The sequence below is a fragment of the Crinia signifera genome, chromosome 2, assembly GCF_055691185.1.
Source record: "Crinia signifera chromosome 2, ASM5569118v1, whole genome shotgun sequence".
NCBI classification, from domain to species: Eukaryota; Metazoa; Chordata; class Amphibia; order Anura; family Myobatrachidae; genus Crinia; species Crinia signifera.
In genome coordinates this window covers 217,866,327-217,888,692 of record NC_139218.1, presented here as the reverse complement: position 1 = coordinate 217,888,692, position 22,366 = coordinate 217,866,327, and the positions used below count along the sequence as shown (strand labels likewise).

The 22,366-nt window shown below is 42.8% G+C and overlaps 2 protein-coding genes across 6 annotated transcripts in view; one reads left to right on the top strand and one right to left on the bottom strand.

Moving 5' to 3' along the window:
- The window catches only part of BCAS3 (BCAS3 microtubule associated cell migration factor), a 1,098,472-nt gene extending 1,088,922 nt beyond the window's left edge, over nucleotides 1-9,550 (bottom strand). For 3 of the 4 annotated variants that reach the window (XM_083173742.1, XM_083173743.1, XM_083173741.1), the window contains exons 1-2: nucleotides 9,155-9,549; nucleotides 3,195-3,298 (exon numbers count right to left, since the gene is read on the bottom strand). In XM_083173742.1, the coding sequence (XP_083029868.1) occupies nucleotides 3,195-3,265 (71 nt within the window). In that variant the 5' untranslated portion in view covers nucleotides 3,266-3,298; nucleotides 9,155-9,549. Of the gene's footprint in view, nucleotides 1-3,194; nucleotides 3,299-9,154 lie in introns of all 4 variants that reach the window. The other variant, XM_083173740.1, reaches the window with a different exon arrangement.
- The window catches only part of GTF2H4 (general transcription factor IIH subunit 4), a 34,091-nt gene continuing 21,063 nt past the window's right edge, over nucleotides 9,339-22,366 (top strand). Inside the window, exons 1-9 of one of the 2 annotated variants that reach the window (XM_083173744.1) lie at nucleotides 9,339-9,718; nucleotides 12,136-12,255; nucleotides 13,238-13,342; nucleotides 15,387-15,518; nucleotides 15,762-15,858; nucleotides 19,431-19,519; nucleotides 20,880-20,988; nucleotides 21,658-21,726; nucleotides 21,842-21,925. In XM_083173744.1, the coding sequence (XP_083029870.1) occupies nucleotides 12,137-12,255; nucleotides 13,238-13,342; nucleotides 15,387-15,518; nucleotides 15,762-15,858; nucleotides 19,431-19,519; nucleotides 20,880-20,988; nucleotides 21,658-21,726; nucleotides 21,842-21,925 (804 nt within the window). In that variant the 5' untranslated portion in view covers nucleotides 9,339-9,718; nucleotide 12,136. The remainder of the gene's footprint in view (nucleotides 9,719-12,135; nucleotides 12,256-13,237; nucleotides 13,343-15,386; nucleotides 15,519-15,761; nucleotides 15,859-19,430; nucleotides 19,520-20,879; nucleotides 20,989-21,657; nucleotides 21,727-21,841; nucleotides 21,926-22,366) is intronic. The other variant, XM_083173745.1, reaches the window with a different exon arrangement.

The following is a 22,366-nucleotide window of genomic DNA, read 5'->3' as shown; positions in this document are numbered from 1 at the left end:
TCCTCAGCTATCAGCATAGTGCCCTTTTACCTAGGGCCCCTGGGCAAGTGCCCATTAAGCCCATATGAAAAGACAGCCCTGATTCTAATGCTAAAATATTTCAGAAGTCTATGTCCATCTATCTCCCTACCTCATCTCTACATATCATATCATATATATCTACCAACCTCATACTGTATCTATATCTAAAGGTGGCCAATCAAAAGTATGAAATCATAAGTCATTTACATCCAAACCGATGCGCATCGGATCAGATACGCAAATTTTCACTGCTGCACCAAGGATACATTGCATCCCAGAGCAGTGAATGGGAACACATGCGATACATTGTATGCAAAATTATCAATCTACATGCGATCTACCCACCAGGCAGCGTGGAGAGTTGCCGAGGTGCATTCGATTTCTAAGCTTAATTTAGGGCCTTACTATCTGACATTTATCTATCTTGTATCTATAAGGGCAGAATAGACAGGCCAAGTGTTTTTTATCTGCAGTCAATTTCCTAGTTTCCATATTATTATTCTTTCTTCTGACCCACACTGATATTATTCCAGACTTCCAGAATACCCCCTTTCTGCTGGCAGAGGACATTTAGGGGGGTGCGGTCCAGACAACAGTGGAGTGTTTGGACCGTTTGCAGGGTAGGTTTCTTCAGCTGCGACCCAAAACATGTCGGCCCTGCGCCTACCATCGCAGCTAGGCTGTGCAACAGGGGCTACCCTAGTTATGCAAGTGCTTCGCTATTCAGCAAAGCATTTAGGGCCTTATTCTGATCGGGTCGGTGAAACGTGCGTACGGTCCGTCACACAGTGCGTTTTCCGTACGGTCACGGTGAGCGCAAGTCCGCCCACAGAACAGCCGCACACGGACAGTCAGACACAGACAATGGGGAGTGGCGTACACTTGAGCGTACGCCACCGTGCACGGACGGATCTCCCTCTTAGCCACCGATACCTGGCGTACATCTGAGCGTACGCCACAGTGCACGGACGGATCTCGTCCATTTTCCCATCGACACCTTCCGTATATCTGAGCGTACGCCACAGTGCACGGACGGGTCTCTTGCGTTTTTCAAACTCAGCGTGTGTCACCGATCATGAGAGGAAGCGTACGTCCGTGCACGGTGGCGTACCCTTCACATATATGGGCCTGCAAATATTCCCTTTCAAGCTCAATTGTGCAAATTACTTAATTTGTCCCAATTAAGCTCATGATTGATTTCTATTAACTAAATTGACTACCTTAATAAACACCGTAATAAAACAACATTTTAACCCTCATTACATGTATATTTATTATGTTCTAATGTGGCACTTAACTCACTATCTATGTGTCCCCACATTGGTTTAACTTTTAAATAAAGTCATGTTGGTGTTTGTGTGTATGTACTAAATGATGTCCATAATTAGAACAATGAGTTCCTCATGGAGTGGGTGAGGTAGGCAAACAAGGGGGGAAAGTGACATTTGTGTAGGAATGCATATGTGTCCTCCAAAAACAAACAGTGATGACTTCCCATAGTTCTTGGTACAGGTGTGTTAAAGATGTGTCAGTCGACCAAGCATGACAAAATGGTTTGTGTGCAAACATGTGCTAATATTGTTCAAAATAAGACTTTAGAGTGTGATAGGCAGATGTTGGGATCCTTTGTTAGAGATATGTGATTGCATTAATGTGCTTGGTGGCATCTTACATACACAATGTGCTACATAAAGTTCATAGCAGATATGAAAGTGCATAATGTATGTTCTTGGGAAAAATATACAGATTGTGTGCAAAATAGTGGCCATGGCTTTAGGACATTGCTCCACCATTGCAAGTAGAAATTGAGTCCAAAAACATCATTGTTGCTCTTAGATGTGGTTTATGTGTCTTTTTCATAATAAAAAACTGGTATGTTTGTGTTACAGTGAAAAAGTTGACACATGTCGAGTCCTGTGAATTGAGTGTCCTGCTTTTTAAAGTAGAAAAAAAACACTTTCTGAATGGGTGTAGATGGTTATAAAATAACTACCTGGACATATATAACCAGGTATTAAAATGAATATTACCTAAAATTAAACCAACCTTTACATGTTGAGAAGTGTAGAAAGATAAGGTTCCAATGTGTTTAAGGGGTGTGTGTGGCTTGCAGGTAGTGAAATAATGGTTTTCACTTAATAGGCTGCAGCATTGCTTATTACATTCAGGTGTATGTGTTTGACTAGTAATCAGCGTTAATTAGCAGACCCAGGCATCCGCTCTCATGCGGTATCTCTAGGGGTGGTCATGAGCAATCTTTGGTGTCCGCCTGTTTTGGGGCCAAAATGCACGGTGCGTTCGCCGATCGAGGCGGTTGTAGCACCGTGCATTTTGTGTGCACACCCCCGCGTACGCCCATGTTTACACCCAGTTTTCCTCATTATTCCGGCCGCTCCCATAAAAACGCCCACATGCCCCCCACAATGACCGTGCTCTTGCGGAGGTTTTTTCGCACGGAGCGACACATCTGTGAGCAGTGTGCGGTCGCCGCACATGCGCAGATGAAAAAAAAAAACCGATCCGACCGTATACGATCCCACCGTACCAACCAGAATAACCCCCTTAGTGATTAGTTGTTGCTAAATTTCACAATGGCATAACTAGAAGGGACCCATGCTAATGAAAGCAGTTGTAGTTTTGCAATTTTGTTATATTTGTGCGTTAAAAACACTTTTAGAAAATAAATTGTTATGGAGAGTTCGTAAAATAAACCAAGTCAAATCAAACATATATAAATTGTGGCCCCCTGTTGAGTGGTGCTCAATTGTTTTATGCATTTCTAATATTGTAGACAACATAACGTATCCAAGATAATTTAAAATGCAATATTTCATAGGGCCTAATGGGTCCGTTACACATGAGTTTCCTGCATTTTTAGTCACAAGCCTATTAAATGAATGGGGACCCGACGGGGCCATCTTACCTATGTAGCCCACAGGTAAACCAGTCCAAAACTACTGTAACTATTCAACCCTTAGAATAACTTATTGCTACAGTACATTACAGCTTCTTAGTACATTTCAAGTACACACAGGTTGACGGTGTTTGTTTCACGATTGCATTCTCCAGTAAAACCACTAACATTCATACCAATTTCTGAGCAAAATGGAGTACATTTTCAGATCTTGTGTGGATGAATAAATAAGAGAGAAAAACAAAATACAAATACTAACGTTACTGCCTGTGGCCGAACCATCACACCCCCTGTACAGCGACTTGGGCGGCGAGGAGATTCTGACGTCATGTTTGAATAGTGAATGTCTGCACTGACACCAAGCTGTAAAGAAAGAAACTTATTAGCAACACTGCCTTGGGCATATCATTTCAGTACTGCACAAAACAAATAAGTACTTGCAAATATGTTACCTTAAAAAACAAACTGACAAATAAAACCTGAGCATTCTTACTAGTACTTCTATTTGATCAATATTCCATAAAGGGGTGTATAAAGGCCTCCTCCTACTATCCAGCAAGCATATTCCTCTGAGGGTTAGTAGACTCTGCTGTTCTGCCAGAGACTAGTGTGCATACGTAGGTCTTCAAGGAAATGGTACAGCTGCCATTTTCACAGGAATTTTACTAGTGCGCCTGGATATGTAATATATGTAAATATCAAATAATAAATTCTTCCAAAGCCAGCTTCCAGTCTAGTTGACAAATCAAACCTACATTAAAAGTAATGTAGAAATGCAATAATTTTAAGAGTTTGAGATCAGTCTGGAAGAAAGCTATGGGTCAGTCTGTTTGGGTCCTTTCATTATCATATAAGATACTAGGGGAAAGATAATAGTCTGCGATATACAGGTTGTGAAGAAATGTCTGCGTATCTGCGCTTATTTATAAAGCAACAGTCATTTAGTCAACAGTCAAGGTTTGTTTGGCTTTACTTTAAAAATAAGGACAGTATCACAGAAATTCACAAATCCCTGAACAGTGCAGGCTGAGGTATTCTCAGACCTGTATAGAGCAGACTTGGCCATTTTATGATGCATGAGAGGAGGACCAGGTGTATTCTGCAAACAGTCATTTCCAAAATGTTAGATTAGTATGGAGGAGAGCTATGGGTCAAACTAGTCGGATCCTTTGCAAGGTTTGGGGATTTGGGACCTTTTCACACAATTTTGAAGCATTGGGCCGATAAATCGTGTGTAAAGTACGGACGGTGTAATGGTTAGCATTACGGCCTTAAAGCGCTGAGGTCATGTGTTCGATTCCCACCATGGCCTTAACTGTGCAGAGTTTATATATTCTCCCCGTACTTGAGTGGGTTTCCTCCATGTACTCCGGTTTCCTTCCACAATCCAAAAATATACTGGTAGGTTAATTTGCTCGCAACAAAATTAACCCTAGAATGTCTGTGTGTGCGTGTACATGTGGTAGGGAATATAGATTGTAAGCTCCACTGGGGCAGGGACTGATGTGAATGTTCAACTATACTCTGTAAAGCGCTGCGGAATATGTGTGTGCTATATAAGAAACTGTTAATAAATAATAAAGTGTCAAATGACATTTACTTCTGATTCCAATCCGCTGCACAGTCCTGGGCGTATTGGATAAGGAGGTCGCCATAGCTGCCATAAAAATTTGTCGTAACCTGTAGCAGTGAATAGGATCGTATGCAAAAGGAACATGTGATGTATCAGTGCCGGGGTATCACATGTAATTTATTTATTTAATTACAGTTTCTTATATAGCGCAGCAGATTCCGTTGCACTTTAAAATAGTAGACGCACTAGTGTTTGGGGGGGACTTAAGAATTATTTTATCCCTCACAAGCTTATTCAATATAGCTTCATAACAGAAAACTTTATTGATTTACTTCGGGTCAGTTATCAGTTTCTTTAAGCCACTTTTTTTTTTTTTGCAGATTAACATGAATTATATAACAGCATCTCATTCTTTGCTTTCAGGACACACCAGCAGCTTTCAAATAGGTTATGTAGTAAATTTGTTATAGAATGTCAAAACACAGATGTGGCTTGGAGGGAAAAGGCAGAAGTGGACCAATAGAGAGGGTGCCTACAGCAATCAATAAGCTTTTTTTTAAAAATGCACTTGACAGATTCTTCGTCAAAGCTGATTGGTTGCTATGGGTCACCTCGCCACCCTTACTGCTTGATACATCAACCCCTCTATATCTCAAAGGGTTACAGTACAGCGGATCAACGATGTCTAGATCAAAAATCACGTGGTCATCCACTAATGGTTGATTGCGTCTAGTTAGATGCCTAAAAATAGTGTGCAACCTCTATATTGACAGTAACAAATGTTAGACGCAAGTAAAAGGTCAACGGCACAGGGGTTGACAGTGACAAGACCTATCAGTTGATTAGGGTACAGTGATGCCATTGAAGCACTACAAGAGTAATATTTATGAGGCATTTCTTACAAGTGAATTGGTGACTGCATGATTAGCTCACAAAATGTAAATTTCCACTATATACTTTATATTCAACAGGTGATGTTCAAATAAATATTCTATTGCTCTGTTATGAAACATGTGGTCCTCCAGGTACTGTGGAACTACAAATCCCAACATGCCATGCTACAGTTTTAGCATGTCCTATTTGCAAAACAATAGCAGGATAGCAGCTGGAGGGCTGCATGTTGAATATCCCTGCTTTTTCAATTTCGGTATACTTGTTTTTATTGTAGATAAAGAAGTCAGTTTAATTTGAATTATTTCAGCCTCAAATATATTTTGAATAAAAGTTAACCATTGTGATGTACAGTATGTGCCTTTAGCAGGGCCAGGCGGGGGGGCTCACCCGCTCCAGGTGGGCGGGGGTGCCGAGTGATGCGTTGCGGGCCGCCGCGTCGCTCCACGGGGGGGGGGAATGAATTGCTGGGGGATGTGGCGTGGCATCGCTCCAGGGTGGGGAAGGATGCCAGGTGGTGAGGGGAAGGATGCCAGGTGGTGTGGCGACGTCTGCCAAGTTGCTCCACGGGGGTGAGTGATGCCGCAGCGCCAGTAAGGGGGTGGGGGTGAGTTGCTGCTCACCTCCATCCAAGGGGGGGGCCTGCTCCCTACTGCTGCCCTCCAGTGGCCGGCGCCCTAGGCAAATGCCTAAAGCTGCCTAGTGGTGGCACCGGCCCTGGCCTTTAGTGTCTTCATTATGGCTTCTAGAAGTCTTTGTACATGATTTATCTAATCGAGTAATAAACATATTTTTTTTAAAGTCTAAAGTAACATTACGGTTATAGTTCCAGATAAGATGTTCCATCATAAGGGTGTGGTAAAAATGTCTGTCTGCTACTGCCACCTGCACTGATCATCTTTCATACTGAATGACTTTACATTTGTATCACTCAATTAGAGAAAAGAAGCATGGACCACAGAAGACTACTCATAGCTGACTGATGTCCGTAAACAAACTCACTTTGGAGTATTTATCAAAGCTTGGAAAAAGATACAATTATGAATGATAAAGTACCAGCCAATCAACTTCTACCTTAAGGTGCCCATACACGTTACAATTATTATATCCAATATTGGATACAATATCGCATCTCATCGCATCTCGGTTTTGCGATAAGATGAGATCTAGTACAAAAAGTATGTGCAGCACATACTTTTTGTACTAAATCTCATCTAATCTCATCTTATCACAAAACCGAGATGCGATGAGATGCGATATTGTATCCAATATTGGATACAATAATTGTAACGTGTATGGGCACCTTTACATTTTACAGATGGTGCTAAAAATTTAAAGTTAGAAGCTGATCGATTGGTAATGTAACTGTCACAATTTTAGCGCTCTCCAAACTTTGATAAATACTCCCCAATGGAGAGTGCAAAAACCAGGGTTCACAGGCAGTGTAAACGCACCCATTTGAAATGTCCCGGGTAGCGAGCAGGGACATTTCAACCCAGCTCGCTGTGTAGTGTAAACCGGTAACCTGGGTTGATGCGACCCATGACCATTTCACTGCCATGGAAAAGCTGGCGCTGGGAGATGCTGCAGGGTCAGGAGGCAAGTGTAAAAGGGGTCACAACCCATGTCTAAAATCCCAGGTGCAATATGGCTTGTTTCTAAAATCCCAGGTGCAATACGGCTGGTTTCTAAAATCCCAGGTGTAATACGTCTTGTTGGTATTAACTTTGACGAACAAAACACAAATACTCAACTATTTTGTTATCATCCGTCGACTGTGCTGCACAGACCATTATTACCATGTGAACATAGCAAGTACTATTTTCTCCAAATACTGCTAACATGTTTCAAAATTGTAACGGGTTGCTTCCTCAAAGCTGAACCGTGTCCAAAACTATGAAAACAGGTGACTGTAGACTAGGCCAAAAATTCAGGCTGACATTTCTGAAGTGTTTACTTGCGCTAAACATAACTGCCTAAAAGCTATTAAAAACCTTAATGGATTTAATAGGACATATCGCCTGCAACTGAACCAAAGATGTCAAAAATACAAATCGGTACTTATGTATTATCTGGGCTCCCTTGTTAAATGCACCCCATTTTTTCATGCCCCTACTATCCAACTACTGCCCGAAGCGTGGCGAGCGCAGCGAGCCCCGCGAGGGGACGCGGTCTCATAAGAAAAATGGGAGCCCAGATATTACATAAGTACCGGACTTTTTGCTCGCAGTCGCCGCTCACCCTGTCAGTATTCAACTGACCCCCCTCATACGCAAATTCCCCCTCGCTCCGTTTTTTGAGCGAGGGGGAATTTGCGAATGTGCCTCCAAAAACTGCGAGAATCGAGGCTAATTACAGCGAGTTTGCTGCACTAGCCGCGGCTCTCGCAGTTTAGGGGAATCCTCACCGTTCTGTGACGGCGAGGATTCCCCCGGAACGTTGCATAGTGTGAGCGGCCGGCGCGGGGGTTAAACTGCGAGGATCGCTGGTTTTCTGTGATCCTCGCAGTTTAACCCCCTCGCACCGGCATTGAATACCTGCCATTGACTGTATGGAAAACATGTATACATTTGAAATGCGGTATGACTGGAATTCCAACTTGCTTTGTTCAAATGCCTGTGGGTACCCAGCCTAATACTGATAGCCCCGTTCACTCTCAGGGTCACCACTGGTGTTCAGGGCTGCCATCGGGGGCATGGCGGACTCCAGTCCCAGGCAAAGACAGTGAATGGCCCTCTCCCTGGATTGGTGCTGGCCAGGCCAGCAGCTCATTGCAGCTGGTGCACAGGCAAGCGGCCATGAAGAAAGCACTTGAAATTGGGTCTGCAAGCAAGCCAATTGTAGCTTGTGGACTGGCAGTCAATCAGGTACTTCCACAGAGGGACTACCTATTTCACAGGTTCTCAAAGGCGGTCCTCAGGACCCCACACAGTGCATGTTTTGCAGGTCTCCTCACAGAATCAAGTGCAATCATTAGCGCCACCTGTGGATCTTTTAAAATGTGTCAGTCAATAATGAGTGCACCTGCCGGGTGACCTGGAAAATGTGAACTGTGTGCTGTGTGGGGTGCCGTGGACCGAGTTTGAGAACCACTGGTCTATTTGATCAGTCCTGAGCCTAACAATTCCTGACAGCAGCCTTGCAGATGACACAGACATATCTTGTCATAAAGTTTGGACACAGGTGCCATCACATCCTCTATGGTGGTGTATCTCTGGCCGGCTTTTCAAGGACCCCTAACAGGTCACGTTTTCCAGGTCACTCGGCAGGTGTGCTGTGTCACATTTTAAAGATCCACGGGTGACCTGGAAACCATGGACTGTTTGGGGTCCTGAATAGCAGGGTTGTTGAGAATCTGTGTTCTATGTCCAACTTTAAATAGCCACAGTGTATAAGAGTCTGCAGCAGCAGTACCCCATTAGCTAAAGTTGGTGATAAACATGATAAACATGAGCTCTGCAGGGTAGATTCTCCGTACAGAGTCCCATCAGGAGGATGAGCTGTCAGAATACTGGGCAGTGTGTGAGCAGTCTCCCGGGAAATCATTACACACAATATGGCACAAATGTGTGCAGGAGTGCAGAGGCACAGTCACAATGGTCGCCCAACTCCAGAGTGCCTAACAGTGATGGCAGAAGGGGATAGGGGTCTTCCTGCACATACATCTATTGGGTCTTATGTAAAGTCATACAGTAGCATGGCTGCCCAGGCTGCTGTGCCCCTCAGCCGGCTTAGACCCCACATGCCCCACTTACCCTACTGCTAGTTGCCACTAAAATCTGCGACCACCTTCCTTGAGACACAGTCAGCCAACAGAAAATCCCATACACACATACAGCAACAAGGAAAGCGGAACAGCAGCAGCGCAAGCCAATCACGAAACAGTTCTGGCTATAGCAACATTGTCACTCATAGGCCGGGACCAATGGCAGTGCGCCTGGGGTGTGTCCGCAGAGGGGTGATGACGTAGAATAACTTGACAGCGGCGGCTCGCAGCACGCTGGCACCCGGCTACGAGAGTCCCGGAGCTGCAGGCCGGTACCGGTGCACGGGCTGGACGTGGCGGGAGGGGGAGCCGGCCCGCATCAGGGTGAGCAGCAGCCGCGCGGCAGTAACCCCGATATGCGCCGCTCTCCTGTGCCTTTGTTTACATGTGATTATCTCGCGAGAAGATACCTTGGTTGAGGTGCACGTGTTACATACACACGGACACAGACCGTGCTGCTAACAAGTCCGCTAATAACAGGCGCAGTTGGGCGTCATTTTTGTCAAGGTTGCTTTTTTTTTTTTTTTTTGCTGCTGCTGATCACATTAATAAGGTAAGGGCATGTTACATAGCTGCTTCTCCCGTCAATGTATAGGTGTCTCTGAACTGTGTGTGTGAGATATCCAGTTATCCGTAGTAAATTACTGCAGCAAATGAATCCCTCCTATGACTATTATCTGTTTCTTTCTATGGGTGGGATGATGTACAAAAAGAATTACTTCTGCCGTGAGGCACATGCATCCATCTGCTTACTAGTCTGAACTAAATCACATGCGTACATCTGGGTTTTGGACCTTTGAGTGCCCTGCACATATGCAGAGTGATGTGATGACTGCTTTTCTGGGTGAAGAGCCTGATTCAGAACTGATCGCTCATCTGCAAAGTTGCAGTTCACTGTGATAAGATAGTTGCCGCCCAGACAGACATAAAACCCGCCCCATACAAGTCTCCGAGTGACACTCCGGTCACTATTCACCTGCAAATCCATACACATTTCACAAACCATGAAATGATGCATCCGGTCTTTGCAAATGTGAGAAAAGGCCCATACATGCTGCTAGAATTTGAGCTGAAAGTAGCTCAGTTTTGCTGTTTGAGCTGCTTTCAGCTCAAAAGCTGCCCAGTTTGTACTGCCTGTCATTGTGCGCTGATGCGCGCTCTCGCATCATATCTGGACGCTGATTTGCTTGTATTACCAACAGAAGAGCATTGGGATGAATGGCTTTCCATAGCGTCCCGCTATGCAAAGCTGTCTACCCCTGGGAAAACTGCTTGGAAGGGTGGAAATCGTTCAGTGTGTATGAACTGAGTGATTTTAAGCCAAGCGATTTTCCTCATCAACGCTGTGCATACACGATGAGCAAAAGCGCCCAGTATGTTTGGACCTTTACTCTGACACGTCTATAAGTCTGCAAAAGATACAGGGACAGATGCACTAAGTGATAAACAGCCAGCCAATCAGCTCCTACCTGCCATGTCACAGACTGTGTTTGAAAAATGTCAGGCAGGAGATGATTGGTTGGTTGTTTATCACTCTTCCTTTTATCACTTTTGAAGCTTAGTGCATCTGGCCCACATTCTGTTCGGAGCCGAAGCTGATGTCGCAGACCCTTCCTGAAAACGCCTGGGTACACCTGCATTTTTCCTAACACTCCCTGAAAATGGAAACAATGTGTCTTTCTCTCAACGTAATTGCATGATTAGTTTTTCTGTTATTACCGTACTTTATATTTGTTTACTGCAGTGGATTTCTCATTTTGCTGTGTCTGCCAAAAAACAACTGTGGCCTTTCAGGAAAAGACAACCTACTATTTTGCTACAAATATGTACTCAGGGAAACCTGGTGCCAACGTTGTTATTGCCGTGGCCAGTCTGTGTAGCCATATTGGGGTGAGTTATGCACATGCAGGTGATCTATCTAGATTGTGACTGCATGTGCTCAAGATCTGAGCCAGTGATGGGAAACTTATGGGCTGTACAAACAGAGTGATCTGTGCTTCATTTCTAAGCAAGCTAGACAGATCATGCACTCTCCCCCACCCCCCATATGTTTTAGTTTAAGTTTGCTACAGCAGTGTACTTGGCAGTGATGTAAAATAGCCCTGTGATTAGCTGTTATTGGGCAGTTGGTGGTGCCCATCTGCAACTAATGGATTTAAGCAGCACCCCCTCTGGTGTCTCTGGCAGGGTGTTTATTTTTTTGTTCGTGTCAATGGCAGAGTATTTTTCTTTGCTGCCTGCAGCCTACCTTGTAGCTTTGTACATGATTATAGAGAGCAAGAGACAGCTGCATTGTGTCTTATGGGATTGATACATCACACATTGCTGCTGATGTACAGTACTCTGTTAAGTAGAGTGTTTAGGTTTTAGTCTAGAACAAAGGGTTAGATAACCCATGATATTCTTGTTATTTATGTTAAATTGTACTCCACCCAATCACACATGGGGCGACACTGCTTATCAATCTGAGCAATGTAGATTGCTCAGCGCACAGATCTGTTAGGGCCAGTGTTTTCCAGTGAGAACACTGGCCCCGACCGGCAAACTCACAAGATTTCTTGCATGCATTCATTCTAGTCAGATCGCTTAGAAAATGCCCTGAAGTTTCCCAGTGTGTGGGCCCAATAACTCATTTGTTAAGCAGTTGGAGGTGATTTGCTGGAACACCATTAAAAACTACTAATGAGGGATACCAAGAATATTGCTGGCTGTTAAATCTGCACCAAAGTGTTCAAAATAAATAAAGTGTAGAATATAACCTAAAAGAGCATTTAATATATATACCATAAGTTTTTTCTTTTATAGACTCAAAACTTATGTTACGCAGAAGAAATACAAATGAAAGTGTATTCTATCATTTACCTGGCAATTGTATTTGCGTTTGAATGGATTTTTATACAATGTGTTAAATATTGTCCAAGACTTCCTCATAAGGAGTGTTTGAGTTAATTCATCCATGTGTATGCTCAGGATGAAGCTGCAGCGGGTACACCTGAAGTGTAAGAATCTGCATGAGTTTCTTCAAGAACTGAGCCCAGGTGTCCTCGACAGACTGTACAACCATCCAGCCACGTGTTTGGCCGTATTTAGGTGAGTAATATAGGTGATTAAATATGTGCTTACCTTACAAAGTAGTAAAAGAGTGGTAAAGCCTTGTGGTGGGGATCTATCATGCCTTGCAAATAAGGTGGATAAGTTGCTCAATCATCTGGAACTGTCATTTATCTAGCACAGTCCACACAGTGACAGAAGCTGGTTGCTTTGTGTATCTACTTCACTCTCTGAATCCCCCTAACACATGGGCGATGTGGGGTTTAACTTTGTGCCAAGTGATCTGGGTAGCACGGATCACTTAGAACACATCGCGCCCTATACACACACATAGTGATGTGTGCTGAGCAATCTGTGATAACCAGTGCTTTCTTTAGCACATGCAGACAATCTAACTAGTTTTTAAATGGATGCACTAAAGACCTGACCAGGCGACGTGAGGGACCTTGATATACGTCCTACACACAGGACGATGTATGCTCAATTTCTAAGCAATCTAGACCGATATTTGAGAAAATAAGGAAAAATTGTCCCCGTGTGTATGGCCCCCCTCTCCACTTGTATGCTGTAAACTTTACATCTAAGGTCAAATGTTATTAAAGTCTATCACCGAGGTTTATCATTGCTTAATTTTTGGGGAAGATTGTGTTAGAATTAGTCACTTGCCACTTAATTATTGCATACGTTAAAGACTGACCTAATTTGAGAGCTCAGCAGTTGACAAATGACCTGAGTTGAAGTAGTAGTTACTGCCCAGCTGCTGGTTAGTGTAGTGTCTTTCAATAGTGTGGTTCCGTCTTGCCATAATGTATACTGCGCACCTTGCTATTTGTGCTGGGAGGTTAGATATAGCAACTGTTGAAGCATTAATAAACGTGCTTGTAAAAATGTAACCATGTGGCCTTAAATGTGGTGAGTTGTAAGCTGCAAATGTATTTGCTAAAAGAGACTTATTAGGTTGGCTGATGACTCTTTACTTTGTATGTCTCCTTCATTGTTTCTCCTTTTAAATCTTTCCCAGGGAACTACCAAGCCTTGCCAAGAATTATGTGATGCGTATGCTCTTTCTTGAACAGCCTTTGCCCCAAGCTGCTGTTGCATTGTGGGTAAAGAAGGAAAACCACAAGTAAGGTCATGAAAATTTAAGAAGCAAAAAGAGGGAAACTTGTTAAAAATGATAACATTTCTCTTGGTATCCAGATGATCGACATCCATATGTGGTAGCAAGATACATTGCATTCTGATGGCACATTGCTAAACATTAACAACTGAATCGACCGAAGAATGGAGCCAAACAATCGGGCTACATCTTGGGGCACTGCACATGCATAGAACTGGTCATTCACAGGCATTCCACCATCAAAGATTTATTCAAACTCCACATTAGGCCTAAAGTTTTAGGGGCTGAACTTTCAAATTTTGAGACATTACAGGTTGATTCTCCCTTATTCATTTGCTTGAAGTATTTTAGATATTGTTTTGTTTTTTTCATTACCGATAATGAATACTTTGTTCTTCCCTTTTTTTGGATATAGGGAGAGTTTTGCCACTACTACCGAGGGCATGGTATATCTGGCTTACAGGGAGGTTTCTTAGAAACAATAATCCAGTACACAATGGATGATGGTGGAGGGGGTTCCATCATTGCCAAGTGCATACACACTTGCAGATGTGGGGGGAGCCAGGTGCCCTTGTTAACAATGTGTCCGGTTGTCTCTACATGTACAGATAGTTGCGCATTGTTCGTTTGTCATCGCATACATGCTGGCCAATACTTTTGAAAGATTATGCCCAGTGTGTAGGCAGCTTAATAAATCACTTCTCACTTTGAATAGTCTTTTGGAAGGGTACTTGTTTCCTAGCACGGCCACAATCGTTGGGATCGTGTACCTTTAAGTTAAGGTACACGATCCCAACGATGGACCCGATTTCCTTTGAAATCAGGTCCATTTTGCCGGCAAAGGTAAAAAATCGGGGGCATCGCGTCGGTCGGGACCATTAACATTGGTCCCGACGCGATGCCCCCGATTTTCTCCATAGGCTTCAATGTTAAAATATTTAACATTGAAGCCTATGCGATGGACCCGATTTGTCCATAGGCTTCAATGTTAAATTATTTTAACATTGAAACTGAGTCCATTTAACATAGGAAAAAATGGGAAAAGGCCTAATAAGGGCCAATTCTCATTGGTTATGGCCCCGTCATGTGTGTAAAAAATAATGGCCCCCCATTGTGGCCGCCACCCCCACGATTGACGCGAACCCGAAGCATGGCGAGCAAGCCCGCGAGGGGCGGCGGTGCACGTCCTCCGACCTTTTCATTCCCCTACTATCCACATCGGCGTGGAGTTGAGGATAGATTAGTGTGGTGAGCGCAGCGAGGGGACGCTGATACCTGTGAAGCCCGCGAGGGGACGCAGGGATCTGTGAAGGTATCAGCGTCCCCTCGCGGGGCTCGCCACGCTTCGGGCTCGGTGGCTCGCTGCGCTCACCACACTAATTTATTCTCAACTCCACGCCGACGTGGATAGTAGGGGAATGAAAAGGTCGGAGGACGCGCACCGCCGCCCCTCGCGGGCTCGCCACGCTTCGGGTTCGCGTCAATCGTGGAGGTGGCGGCCACAATGGGGGGCCGATATTTTTACACACATGACTGGGCCATACCCAATGAGAAATGGCCCATATTGGCCCTTTTACCATTTTTTTACTATGTTAAATGGACTCAGTTTTAATGTTAAAATAATTTTAACATTGAAGCCTATGGACACGATGGACCCGATTTCTCCATAGGCTTCAATGTTAAAATAATTTTAACATTGAAGCCTATGGACACGATGGACCCGATTTCTCCATAGGCTTCAATGTTAAAATAATTTAACATTGAAGCCTATGGACACGATGGACACGATTTCTCCATAGGCTTCAATGTTAAATTATTTTAACATTGAAGCCTATGGAGAAATCGGGTACATCGCGTCGGTCGCGTCGTGTGCGTTTTGGTATGCACCCGACGCGACCGACACAATTTTTTCCGACACGACCACCACGATAGAAATCGTGGTGGCCGTGCTAGGAGACAAGTACCTATGGAAGAAAACGTGTTTTGAAGGAGCTTTAGAATTGTTTGTGTTCGTATGTTTTTGTGACAATTTTGTATTTGACTGTTCCAGGGAACATGAAGAGAACACGCAGATCCTGTCTGGGCTGCGCCTGTGGCACACACAACAGCTTCCTGGTGGACTGCAGGGGCTTATTCTTAATCCAATTTTCAGAGAAAATCTGAGGATTGCTCTGCTTGGAGGGTAAGACCTTTTTTTGCTGAAATATCTTGTTTGTGTACAGAGACACGGTCAAGGGAAATCCTAGTTTCCTTGTTATCTTTATACAACTTGTTTTCCCGCAACCAGCATGTGGTATTGCGTCGTTCCCTTTAATTTATTTTTGGTGCAAAAAAAAAAAAATCACGTTTCAGATTATTTTTAATCAGAAAGGCCATGTTCTGTATTTGGTGGTTTTCTATATTGTATCATTGATTTATTTTATAGAGGGAAAGCTTGGGCTGATGATGGCAGTCTACTTGGTCCTGACAGACATGGAAAAGATGTACCTTCTTTGGATAAATATGCAGAGAGCAGATGGGAGGTGAGGTGGAATGTTCTACAGTAATCCAACAATCTGGGTTAGAGAGCTGCAGCTTGTCCAGTTAGCCCTTCTCTGCATACTTTGCCTGGAAGATCATTGCAAAATCTGTGAGGGGGTAGCATCTTGCAAACCACTGGTACACTATGCTTCCAACATTACTTTGGCATGAAGGAGAAAGCTCCCAGTTAAAATAATTGTTTTTTTAGACCCGCTGACCGCAGTCCCATGTTTTACAAGGGTTTCACTAATTAGTTTGTAGTGGAGATTAGGACATCATGCACACAATCATGACCGAACCGCCAGATGTGCTTTTCTGCCATTCTCTTTTCCTCCTACGTTTTCCCTTTTACAATTTGAATGTATATCTACACCTTACAAAATTTTATGGGGGAGATTTATTCAGTCTTGGAGCGAGATAAAGTGGAGAAGTTGCCCATAGCATCCAAACCGCTTCTAACTATCTCTTCCTATGATTTTTACGACCTAGATTTTTTTAGGTGCTAGAGTGCTCTGACCCTACACATAGGGAAGGGCAAGACCTACATATGTTCGCATAACTCTTTCCTGCAGTTACACCAAACAGCCCCTCTTGGCACACCAGCTCAAGTGCAGAAGTCGCTAAGGCAATGTGACTAGCAGCAGGAGGAGACACTGCTGATTAAGTTGACCAGTAAGGGATCTATTTACTAAGCCTTGGAGAGAGATAAGGTGGGCAGATCTAAGGTTCCAGCCAGTCCACTCCCAACTTTCATGCTACAGACTGTTTGAAAAATTAGCTGATTGGTCCACTTGAACATCATCCAAGGCTTAAAAACAGACCCCTTTGCCCATTACGCTCTTTATACATACTCGGTTACACATAGTGCCTGATTCTGGTTGGTTTGCAAAAGCAAACTACTTCTTTAATGAACCAAAGAAAAAACTAAAGTAAAGCGCTCGGTTCAAAAAAGATCAAATACACTTCCAGCTGCAGTATACAAAGGGCTGTTTGACGCTTTAGGTTACGAAAACAAAGAAAAAGAAAACTGCGCTAGACAGATTTACACATTAATTATGTTATTTATTTAAATATTGTTCACTGGCCAGAGATGGCATAAAACATTTGCAATAATAAAATATAATCTAATTATACGGTGCACTCAGCACTAGACATGGACAGACAACATTTAACATAAAGGGTCCTGATACTATTAGTATAGGTGGATTAATAACCCTGGGGTCTGTCAGGTTAAGAGTCCTTTTTGTTAATAGCTTTTGATGTTTGTTAAAAAGTCAATGTTGGTAAAGTCCTTTCAAGTACAACTTCATATATGATCGTCCATGTCTGGCCAGACTTTTTTGATTGAAAAAGATACCTGCACTTGTTAGGTTCCCCCGTCCTCTCCCAGCTGCTGCTGCTTATCCAATATGTATTGCAGCTATTTCTGGAGCAAAAAAAAACGGATGGTGCAGTAATTCAATCTCGTGGTTGATGCGTTTCCCCGCCTTTGGTTACCATTGGTGTCTTCCTCAGAACCAGTGGTACTTCTTTAATGGACAAAACATGTGCACTGCAGGTGAGGCAGATGTAACGTGTAGAGAGAGTTAGATTTAGGTGTGTGCTTGTACTTCAAACTGATATCTATATTGCAGTTTAAAAATAAAGCTGACCGTATTTATCCTGCAAAGAAACAAAATAATTCACCCAAATGTAACTCTCTGCACATGTTACATCAGCCCCACCTGCATTGCATATGGTTTTGTCCGTTAAAGGAGTTTGCTTTTGCAAACCAACCAGAATCAGGTCCATAATGTACAAGTGTCCCATATCAAATTACTTAGCACAATGTCCTTCAAAGCACATTTAGTTATAAAAACGCATTCCTTAAAAGGTGCATTCATGTACATGTATTTAAAATTTAGCAGTTAAAATCCACCCACACAACTCCCGATAAATATTTGTAGCTGTGAGTATGGAAAAGACACCTTTGGTATTGGAGGGTATAATGGTGATCTGATGCACAATGATTTCTGGTTTCATTAATTGCACATTGCAAGGTAAGAGTGGTATAAATCAATGCTCAGGTGGATAGTTTTGGTCAATTGTCCAGCAATAAAATTGTTTACACCATGTCGGTCAGAGTACAGCTGAATTAGCAAGATGTCCTCGCAATAAAGTATATGTCCTAAACGATGTGCAGTGACCTCCTTATGGTGTGCTGGTCCGGAACAGGGTGATGGATGGAAATTGGTTTTGCGGGTTTCGATGCGTTTCAGTGTGGCAAGCCCACACCTTCCTCAGGAGCATAAATGTGCAAATAAGACTCATTTTCAGCAGTTGCATGAGACCTGGCACATTACTCATGTGCTGCATGGCTTATTGAGGCTAGATTTATGTAAACCAGGGGCATACAAAGTACAATATTAAAATCTAGACCTTAAAACAGTGGGTAGGAAAGGACTGGCTTGTGAGTCAGACACTTTGATGTAAGAATCGAGGAAGAAAAATTCTAATCGTCTTGGTACAACCATGTGGATATAGCAGAGAGCTAAATTAGGGTATCGTCAGCTTAGAGAAGGCTAGAGTTCATATGAGCAATTCTAGTTCACCAGGAGACGGTCCAAGAGCAATACTTTGCATACTCCATAAACTAGAAAGATTGGAGAGAAGGAAAGCGTTTACTTGAGGTAGTGACAGAGCGGTCTGAGGTAAACAAACAAAGAAAGAAATGTTACAAATGCCAGAGAAACGCCTGCCCCATTGTGGTCTGGCAGCATGTGTGCAGGTATATCTAGAAGTGTGTACCCAACCTAATGCTGGCCATACACTTGTGCGATTGCATACGATGCAACATCAGGCCCCATTTCCCTTGAAGCTCACCTTGCGATAAATCACATCGAAAGTGCTTTTTGTTGTGCATAAAATCATGCAATTTATTGCATGCCCCTTATGACCAGAAATCGTGGGTGGAAGAGGAGTGGCCAGGAAAGGAGCAGAAATCTTCACGTATCGCAGGTCGTAGTGCGATAAATTGAAAAAGCATAAAACAGCAGGAGATTGCACATGCTAGCTGATCAATGTAATGCCTGATCAATAAGATGTAATGCCTCTCATCCAGCCCAGGGAATCGCCGCTTTAAAAAAACTGGAGATTTCTTACCAAAATCTAACTTTTCTATATCTCATAAGTGCATGGGAACCATAAGATTTTGCTGTAAGATAACTTTTGTGAGTGCAGTCTCTGGAATGTTAGGGTGGAAGTCAAGAATGAGGTAAAAGAAAAAGGGATACTGTATGTGCTTGTCCATAAATAGTTGGAGAGATCTCATTAATAGTTCAATAGGTGTTTAGAGGAGGATGGAAATGCACCAGTGGAGAGAGACTGAAACTATAGTGAGGAAGGTGTCATAGAATAGGGTCGAGATGATGAGTTGAGTGCAGGGACTAGGCCGACTTTGCTGAGCATGGATTGGAGGATGGAAGATGGTTAGTGAACTGTATTCACAGTACATATAAAGTGGTGCTTTTACAGAAGTGTTTATGTAACTAACTTGCACATGAGTTTTGTTATGTCCATGTCCTCTCATTTCTAGGTTATTCTGCAGTTTATGGTTGGGTCACCAAGTGCTACGGTTAGTCAGGATTTGGCACAGCTTCTTATTCAAGCTGGTCTCATGAAAAGGTAAATCTCCATATTCTCATCTATAATAATCTGCTGTACTATAGCTATCCTTAATCTATTGTGCCTTGTTTAAAAAGGTGCTAGTAAATGTATGGACTTGATGTTGGTTCCACTCTGTGTAGGTTATTATAGCAAAGTATCTCAATATTGCAATTATACACTACAGAAAGAAGTATCAAATGTGGTTAGGAAAGTATTGCAGTACCCAGTGTGCGCTTCATAGGATGATCTGAAAGAGAAGCCAGAAGGACCACAGTGCAGCTTACTAGACCCTTTCTATATTCTAGTAACTTTTATTTTCAATTGAAGTAAATATCAAATATTAAAACAAATGTAATACCACTGCCTCCAGTACAGTATAATATAGTAGTGATGTATACCTGGCAAACAGATTTCCAAATTATAGCAACATTGTAATATACTACATCATTTACAGTAGTTAAATAGTAGCCTTTATGAGCTGGATCTATACAGGTTACTCCATTCATCTATGGTGGACAGGTACAAATTGGAGCAGAGGTGCCTGGGCACCAACTGATTAAACTTCTTTACCCAGCGGCATAGGCTCCCTCTCCCTTCTACCCTGCCCTATTAGCCTATAGAGCCAGTTTCGGTCTGGTGCCCAAGGAGTGGGCATGCTGTGTTGGGGGGTTGCTACTAAGCATCTACTGTGTGTACCAATACTAAACAGAAAGCCTTGCTGTAGTGAGATAGGCAAGTTTGGTTTGTTTTTTTTTGTTTTTTTTTAAAAGAAAAACATTATATTGACTTATGCTGTGTACACACGGGTACAATCTCTTTACGATTCTGACTATATAGTCGGAATTGCGCACAGATCGCATGCAGATCGCAAGTGTTTTTACCCTTGTGACCCCGATGCGCGCCCCCGTGTCAGCTGATATCGTAAATCAGATAGACAGGGCAGCCAAGACTATATAGTGCAGATCTGCACTATATAGTCAAGATTGTATGCAAATCGGATGTGCCTTAAGATCCTATCCCGATCGGATCTTAAGGCACATCTGACCGTGTGTACACACCATTATGCTGTGTACACACGGTCCGATTTCCTTTCCGATGTTGACGATATAGTCAACATCGGATCAGCATCGGATGCAAATCGCAAGGTTTTTAACCCTTGCGATCCCGATCCGATGCGCGTTCACGTATCAGAAGCCAGAAAGTCTTGGCTGCACTATATAGTCAAGATAGGATGCAAATCGGATGTGCCTTAAGATCCTATCTGATCGGATCGTGGATAGGATCTTCAGGCACATCTAACGTGTGTACACACCATAATTGTCCTCCCCTTTTTTTTATTTATATATTTATTTATTTATTTTTTGCATTCATCATGTAGCGATGCTGAAGAGGCCCCAAGCATTTCTTCTGCTGGATTTCAGTTTCTGCTTCTGGACACCGCTTCTCAGCTCTGGTACTTCATGCTTCAGTATCTCAAGTCAGCTGAGGTAGGTACCAACCTACATAATTGTATCCTAACTTTACACGGACCGTGTATATGTATTTATGCTTAAGCCAAGCTTTACTGAACTTTTCCACCTGTGGCATACAAAATCTTTATAACACTACCTTAACCATCGGATGTAATTCTTCCTCCCAATGCCTTTTTCTTTTTCTTTTTTTTTTTTTTTCCTTCTGTCACAATTTTTTTATTCTCTACCCTTTTGAGAATATATATATATATATATATATATATATATATATATATATATATATATATATATATATATATATATATATATATATATATATATATATATAGTACTTGTGTAGTTTCATGGCGCCGCCGCGCGCACACTCTGTCTCTGAAACTTGGCAGCCTGCCAGAAGCTCTGTTTAACGCATTTGCAGGTGGTGCGATGCCCTGGGGCACACAGAGCAGTGAATAAATTACATTAAAAAATCGCATCGCACTAAAATGGCCCATGCGATGCGATTTCACTACGCAGAATAGGCCACTAAGCAAATAGCTTAGTGGGCGCCGTTCTAGGAAACAAGTACCGATTTTCATATTATGGAGTCAAATTTGCTTCAGATATTATGGATCTCTAATTAGCACAAGTTGCTGTACCTGCTTGCTCTCCACAGATTATTTTGTTGTTATTTTACTTTCATAGACCCGGGGGATGAATCTGGTTGAGATACTTTCCTTCATGTTCCAGCTGAGCTTTTCTACACTGGGGAAGGTAAACCAACATGAAACATATTAGATAAACAAGGGAGTATTTCCCTTCAAGACAATTTACAAATGTGATTATACTATGCATGTAAATTGTCCACACTTTTCTTCCTTACTAAAAGGATTACTCTGTAGAGGGGATGAGCGATTCATTACTGACCTTCCTGCAACACCTACGGGAGTTTGGGCTAGTGTTTCAAAGAAAGGTAAGGAAGCTATAAAAGTGAACATATTACGGAATGTTTAAGTTGTACATTTTACAAAACCTAAAATTAATATGGTCCCATCCAGTTCTGCCCATATTTATACGTGATACCAACTGTGCCGGAATATTAATGCCACTTACCTATACAACAGCTCCAAATAGAATAATGAGGAGTTTGGACCAGATTCAGAGTAACATGCTAAAGAGTTTGAAGCTGCGATCCTGTTCACAGCAGAAGTGTGGCAATATGCCAACAATTTAGCCGTCTGGAAATGGATTCTGAAGCCCACCGTGGACTCACAAATATGAGCGTCAGCGTTCTTCACAGATCCTCCAATAATTGACCATCTGAGTAACCCTGTGATCGCTCACAATGTCCTCTTCATAAGAGATCTTTGATCTAGGTGGAGATATGCACCAAAAACGTCTGCAGCATGTATGA